The 7,716-nt window shown below is 39.7% G+C and overlaps 1 protein-coding gene across 1 annotated transcript in view; it reads right to left on the reverse strand.

Annotated features, from left to right (window-relative positions):
* Positions 1–7,716, reverse strand: part of si:dkey-61l1.4 (collagen alpha-1(XI) chain) — a 36,275-nt gene that overhangs the window by 26,811 nt on the left and 1,748 nt on the right. The window contains exons 4-5 of the mRNA XM_035658890.1: positions 6,051–6,158; positions 5,289–5,363 (exon numbers count right to left, since the gene is read on the reverse strand). Coding sequence (XP_035514783.1) covers positions 5,289–5,363; positions 6,051–6,158 — 183 coding nt within the window. The remainder of the gene's footprint in view (positions 1–5,288; positions 5,364–6,050; positions 6,159–7,716) is intronic.

Here is a 7,716-nt window from a genome sequence, read left to right on the forward strand (position 1 = left end):
CGACGCAAATTAGTTGCATGTTTGTGTTTAGTATAGTGCCGCTCGCAGGGGGGAGGGGGAGGGGGGGGGAAAAAGGGGGGGCCCGGGCGGCCGGAGGATAAAAAAAAACCCGATAAAAAAAATGGATATAAAAAAAAAATAATGAAGAAAAAAATAAAAAAGGAAAACAGAGAAAAACAGAGACGAGACGGGGGGACGGAACTCCTCCGCTGGTTGCAATCTCACATACTGATCCGAAGAGACGGCGGTGCCCGGCGACATAGACTCATAGATGCATCGACACTAGTACCTTACAATTTACTCCATACGACAACCGCTCCCCCTCGCTAACCGCAACCCCCCCCCACACACCAACCCCCACAAACCCCGCGCCCACACAGAGACACAAAAATCCACCCCCCCCCACCCAGCGCACCAACCACAACTCCCAGCTGCCCAAAACCCACGACGCAAATACACACCTCCCCACCCCCCCCCACACCCCCAGCGCACTCAGCGCCCCCCAAAAAAAATGATCCCACAAAAAAAAATTAAAAAAGAAAAAAGTACAAAAAAAAAAAAAAAAAAAAAAAATAAAAAAAACAAAAAAAAAAAAAAAGAAAAAAAAAATATTAAAAAAATAAAAAAAAAAAAAATAAAAAAAAAAAAAATCAAAAAAAAAAAAAAAAAAAATAAAAAAAATAAAAAAAAAAAAATATAAATAAATATAAGAAAAATTAAAAAAAAAATATAAAAAAAATTGAATAAAATAAAAATTAACACCACACCCCCGACGCCCACCCCCCCGCGCCCCACCAAAAAAAAAAAAAATAAATAATATATAATAATGACCAACGCGCCTCACCCTCCACCCCCACACCCCACTATACTCACTAAACATTCAACATGTGCGAGCCACTCCCACTGATAGCACTAATATCCATAGCGACCCTATCATGTATTAAATATACCCATCCCCCTTATCTTTGAATGATTTATAGCCACGAAAATTCCATTATATAAACCACTTCTATCCATATCCTTTAAAAAAAAAAAAAATCATAAAACTACCCACCCCCCACCCAAACCACCCATACTGAACCCTCATCACCCCCACACCCCCCCCTCCCACGCCTCGTCACCCCCCTAAAGCCATGAATACAAACAGACGATATCTCCTTACACAAAATCACCAGAAATACCATCGAACTCACGACAGCCACCCCCCAAAAAAACTAGCCTGTCACACACAACGACTCCTACCTAACGAGACGATATCATCCACAGCGGCTCAATGAAACCCCCCCGTCGTGGTTTGCGGTTCGTGACCAAAAAAAAACGAGACAGCATAGCACCGCGAAGGAAAAAAAAATACTATTCGCCCCACGTACCAGTAATCACATAAAAAACAAAAAAAAAAAAAATCCAAATAATACAAGCCGCAGACACGACCCACAAGTCCGACTCAATCAAAACCCAGAAAGAAAAAAAGACCTCATCCCTAGGCATGGCAGTGCATAAGAGATACCCCCACAGGGTAATCGCTCCATAAATTAACCCGACCCTGCTGCCCTGCCCACCCATTATCAATGACCACCCCAGGACAATGCCCTCAACCAACGTACATACATAGGGAGACACCACATAGAAGGGGGGCCGAGGGACAAAACCAGGCACCGAGCAGTTCACAACCGTGATTAACCACCCGCAGATCTGGCGACACGACCAGAGAATACATACAACGGCGCGCATATCCTAAGGATCTGTACAATGAGATTCAGAGTGATATCATACCATAACAGATACACAATCGCAATCCCAGAACCTATACCACCCTCCTTGCCTTAGCCGGTCCGTTGGTCCCGTTGCTTCCTGCAATACAGAACCGAACGCCCATACACCCCCGGCATTTGCATTCGGCCCTCAAAAAAAAAAAAAGAAGAAAATCGGGCTCACCATTGATACTGAGATATCCCATTCCACAATATTCCTTAGCCGCCCTCCGCCCACATTGAGGCAGTGACGTACCAGTAGACCTCAACTAAAGACTACTTGCTATCAATATAAAAGCATATACATAATAGCATATACAATTGGTGCGAATTATACTGAGTACTGTGATAGGACAGAACCATCCATGCCACTAGGATCAGATGTGAAAAACCTCCCCTTGATACATTAATATAAACCCCCTAACAGATATATTCATAATTCCATGCTCCCCAATACAAAAAAAACGATCCCTAAAAAAAAAAAAAAAAAAAAAAATATGTTCCGCTTGTCACACATACAGCTAGATATTCTAAAAATACTCCATTTACCTTGTCATTCTTTCTTATAAAAATACGTGCACTCCTTGTTATGTCTGCGCATCACCCCTCACACAGAAAAAAAAAAATAATTAACGAACTATCATATTGCATCCGTCCTGCGAGCGCTGTTATTATCCACGTGAGATGTGTCACACATGCAATCGTCCTAGGGGATTTGTACCCCGGTCGTCAACACTGCCATTCGCCCCACATTCCAGGCAGCCCTTCCACAGTCTTCACAAGTAATTAAACGTCAATCTGACGAGGTATTACATTTTGCGAAGCCACTATTTTAATACCTTTTACAACCCCGCGGACACCCTGTTTGTACTGTAGGGTTTTGCAACCTGACTCGTATTGGGTTTTGGGTTGGGATCAGGGTGCTTTGTGGTGTAAAGATTCAGGCTTGGGTTAGTTTTAGCCATTTTGGAATGCAATTTATCTCTTTTACTCTCTGACTGTGCCAATCATCTGCATCCATGTGTGTCAGGTTTAGAAAGTAGCTGCTATAAAAAGTCCAGCGTGTAACATTTAGGAGGATTTATTGCCAGAAATGGAATATTAAATTCCTAGGTATATTTTCATTAGAGTATAAATCACCTGAATATAATAATCATTATGTTTTTGTTACCTTAGAATGAGCTGTTTTTATCTACAGAGTCAGCCATGTTGAACCACCATGTTTCTACAGCAGCCCAGAACGGACAAACCAAAGACTGCCTCTAGATAGGGCCTAGTTTCTTGGGCCTTGTTACTCCTACATACTTAGGAGGTAAGCTGTATTCAAAGACATTTTGATACACATTTTGGTTTTGCTCAATCAAATCATCAAAATGATTCATAAATGAATTGGTTCCCACTTTATACTGTTATTCCCAAACATTTCCCTAAGATAAAAAACTTCCATTTCTCTGTGGATTTCCAAATCTTTGTAGGACCCTGCATTTCTGTTTGTCTGAGAGCTCAGGGCTGTATCAGGCTGTTATAGGAAATATCCAGTGGGCCAACATAACTTGTGACCTGACAACACATCTGTCATTCTGACTGACCTCTGAACAGTTGGGGTGTAGCCCAGGGGCACCAGCAAGTCTCGACAACAACAAATCACTACAACGGACACAGATATTAACAGCTAAACAGAGGTCATGCACCCTGGCCTCGTAAAGGAGATGGTGGAAATTGTTTTGACTATTGCAACTAAAACCACTATTCCATTCATCAGATTTTATGGTTTATAAAATGTTCAAGAGAGGTGCTTATCCTACTCTGTACTCAGTTTCAAAGCTCTCATTTGTGGCCCTGTTGTGTTAGATTGCATATATCTGTTCGGAGTCCACCCATATTTCTGTAGACACAGTACAGAGCATTTCCCAAAACACATTCAAAGTTTTTCATGTCAGCAATGTCATGGTAAAGAAAAGGCAGCTGCTTCAAATAGTGTATGACAAACTAAACAATGAAAACAACATTTTCACTGTTTAATTAACAAAAATAATCACTTGTCACGCTGTCAAGTTATATTCAGTACTGTATAAAAGCAAACAGTCAGATAATGAAAGGTATGGATGCTTTTCAGCAGACAGCCGAATTATTTTGGTGTTCTCTTGAACTTTCTTCAGGCCAGCAAGGCTTCAGACTTTAAATCTGGAAAGGATCTTTGGAAAGGGCCACAGATTTAAAAGAAACTGAGCCGAGCACTTTCTAAAGCTTGAAATTTTGGGAAACATGCCAATTTGCTTTCTTGCCCAGAGTAAAATTACGGGATCAATATGAAGCTTCAGCTAGCAGCCAGTTAACTTAGCTTAGCATAAGGGCTGGAAACAAGAGGAAACAGCTAGCCTGGCTCTGTCCAAAGTTACCTAGCATCTCTATACTAACAGTTAACACATTATATCTTGCTTGTTTAAAGGTCCAGTGTATAACATTTAAGAGGATCTATTGGCAGAGGTGGAATACACCTATGTATAATAATATGCATAGGTATGTTTTCATTAGTGTATAATCACCTGAACAAGCTGTTTTTATCTACAGATGCTGTGTGTCGCCTTCCATTGAGACTAGCATGTTGAACCACTATGTTTCTAGCCCAGTACTGACAAACAAAACACTGGCTCTAGATAGGGTCACTTCCATTTTTCATTATTAAAATTGTTTTTGTTTATTCTTATTTGATTAGAAAGAATGATACAATGATGCATACAGTAGGACCTCAGTAGGGAGGAACCCCAATTTCCAAAAAATCAGCAACATTCATTTTCAAATTCAATACACCTCTTTAGATAAAGCATTCGTGTTTTAAAGGGAGTACAAAATGCAGTGAGGCTAAAGGGCAAAAAATAGATCAGTGCAAGCAGATCTTTAATCATCCACTTTCTCCCTGCGGATTTTCCCAACCCACATAGCCATCTGAACCACTAACCTTTAGGCTCCCACCACCCTGAAAAGTACATCCTCTGTTGAGTGCGGAAAGTTGGCAAATATCATTTGAGGGTGGATAGTGGCAGCACTGAGGATGCAGCTAGAAGAAGTGGTAATGAATAAACACTGGCCCAAACCATAATCCTCCCTGAGGGGGTGTTTATCAGAGCCAACACATCCTTCAGCATTTGCACATGAACACACATGACATGCTGCTGTGATGCACTAAGTGCTGTTACAGCCGCTGCTAATGAAATACTGTCAGAGCTTTACAAACACATACTACAAATCAGTCAAATAAAATTAACTTCCCAGTACACACTTAAAGCCATTCATTCACTGTTCCCTCCATTTGTCACTTCTCACTTCTATGCCCTCACTGTGTGCACCATTATGCTGAGGTTTGTCGTAATAGACGTACTGTAGAAGCACATTATGTGAGCAAAAACAGAATCACAGAACTATCCCCACATGAGCAATCACTCAGATGGGATAACAGGATCAAAACCTAAACCAATGTCTGTGTGAATGAAAGTAGTCCATTCTCAACAGTGCACACACTCACTAATGTGGACTCACCAGATGTATGGTCTCCTCATGCGAAGGTCCTTCTGCTCTGTTAGACGACTCATGGGGCCTGGTGCCAAAATTGTTCTAAATGAGCAAATAGAAGAAGCGATACAAGTTTACAACAATGAAACAATAGATTTAAGCAGATTGAAGCATTACCTACTCAGGTTAATCCAAGGTCTGGTGATACTTTAGATTTCACAATTTAAAATGCAAACAACGTTAACGAACTACTTTGCACTATTCACTATTTTAATCCAAAAATCTTTTTTGGATTTGGAATCAATAGCTGGCCTAGCTAGGGAGACTAAGACTAGTAGCACAACTACTGAGATTCCACAAAAAATAGAGGGAGGTCAGGACTCAGGATGTAATGTATGATATATTTAAGTTGATTTAATCAGTTTAAAAAAACATTTTATTTAGTGTGTAATGACTACACATTTTTATAGAGAATGTAAGAATCACTTTAGGCCTACAACAATGATAAATGAAAATGTTCAACAATAAAAGTTATTAATTTCCATATCATTTTTTGTCAAAGCCACAGGGAACAAGTGGGGGTGCTGTAGGTTGCCTAACCCTGCTTTACACAGTACAGTACACAAGGAAATTCCAGTTTAATTCAGCTCTAATTTTTGCAGATTTGCATACAATATCATCAGACTTATCAGTCAGTGACCCTTTAAATGTCTCACCAATTTCATGTCCCCTACGTCCCTAAAAACATGAAAAAGAAGAAAAGAAAAAGGTTTCTTTTGAGTCTCCTACCCAGAGTGCATTGGAGGTTGTTAGGTTGCAGGCAGGCTGATGGAGAGTACAGTGGTCTCTGGCAGCATCTGGATCCCCCATCACAAAGGTCATTTGCCTCACAGCACCCTGAGGACAGCAATGGAAAGAAAAGGTCATAGGTAATCCATAGGTACACCAGAGGCACAGGAAGCCCCACCTTTAACCCCCATCTCACATATACACTCGTCTCATCACTTGACACTTAAGTCGAGGTCAAGAGGGCCAGGCGAGGACATAGATCAATGTCCATGCAAAATCACTGCTGTAGGAATCTTCCCATACTGTCACTGAGACCCTGACTTCAAGTCTCACAGCTGGGACAGCAGTGTACTTGAGTCTGGCTCACAAACTTCATTCAATATGATGAATTCAGCCAGCAAGACAGAGGATGGCATCCAGACTGTGAGACAGTGACAACACAGCACTCAGGTTGCTTGTTCTAGACTCAATTAAGGTGTAGAGGAACACTCACTCACAGCTATGTCAGGTCAAATAACTTTCACTCTTCACTGCAACACCAAAAGAAACACCAAGATACCCATTTGGCCTGTCACCATAACTACTTTAATTGGATGATATATTGTCCCAAAAATAATTGTGATTAATGATACCGTCATTTTAACACAATTTATGCCACTCATTTCACGATAAGCATAATAATGCAAGTACACCCTTTAAAAGAGCAATGAACTTTAAATTCTAAAGAATATTCAGACATTGGAATGGGAAAAAATATTAAAATTACCTAAATAAATAAATCAAATAAAACCACATAACCAAAAGAATAAATAAAATGGATCCTTAGGCTCTGTTTGCAAAGTTTTGCACTTCAATAAATAAACATTTGACACAGTGGGAGGCTTCAGAGTCATTCATTCCTGAAAGCCCCATTATGTAACTTTTCTGCCTTAAAATAATTTTGATGCTACCCTCACTGGAAACACTTTATTTTGATAGCCCATCAGTAACTGACTTGTAATAGGGTGAAAGGTGCCTCTGTCTGTCCCACTCTTCACCCCGTATGCCTGTTGTTGAACTACTAACTTATGGCTCTGGGTCGGAACAAGTGCTTAGGGCAATAGTTGCACACTGCTATTGCTGAAACTGGATTCAAGGTTATTTTAATTTACAACGCAGGCATATACAATGAAATTCATATTCAGATCATCTGATCATTAAAAATGGACTTTCCAACTGTTGGGTCTCAGTAAAACAGGTTTTTCTTAGATCAGAAGATTAAATCCAACATCTCAAATTTTAAATCCAAATTAGATCCAATAACGATATCCTTTAGGTGAAAAATGTTTAAATCCAAATTAAATCCAATATTATTATCCTTAAGGTGAAAAATGTTTAAATCCACATTAAATCCAATATTATTATCCTTAAGGTGGTAAATTATCCAAAAATCACAATTAATATCCAAATAATAATTATCCTAGGGAGAAATATTTAAGATCCAAAATTAAGATCCCAAGAAAAGATTCAAGTCCAAAGCAGGTTCCAAGAAAAATTCTAGTCCCAAAGGCTAGGTTCAAGAAAAAATTCTAAATAATTATCCTTTAAGGAAGAAAAAATAATATCCAGGATCCCATCCCAGAGTTGGCAGTAGAAGTAGAGGCTTTATTCCAGTTCAGAAAAACAA

Source organism: Morone saxatilis, unplaced genomic scaffold (assembly GCF_004916995.1).
Source record: "Morone saxatilis isolate NCDOM2014 unplaced genomic scaffold, NCSU_SB_2.0 Contig16, whole genome shotgun sequence".
Lineage (NCBI taxonomy): Eukaryota > Metazoa > Chordata > Actinopteri > Moronidae > Morone > Morone saxatilis.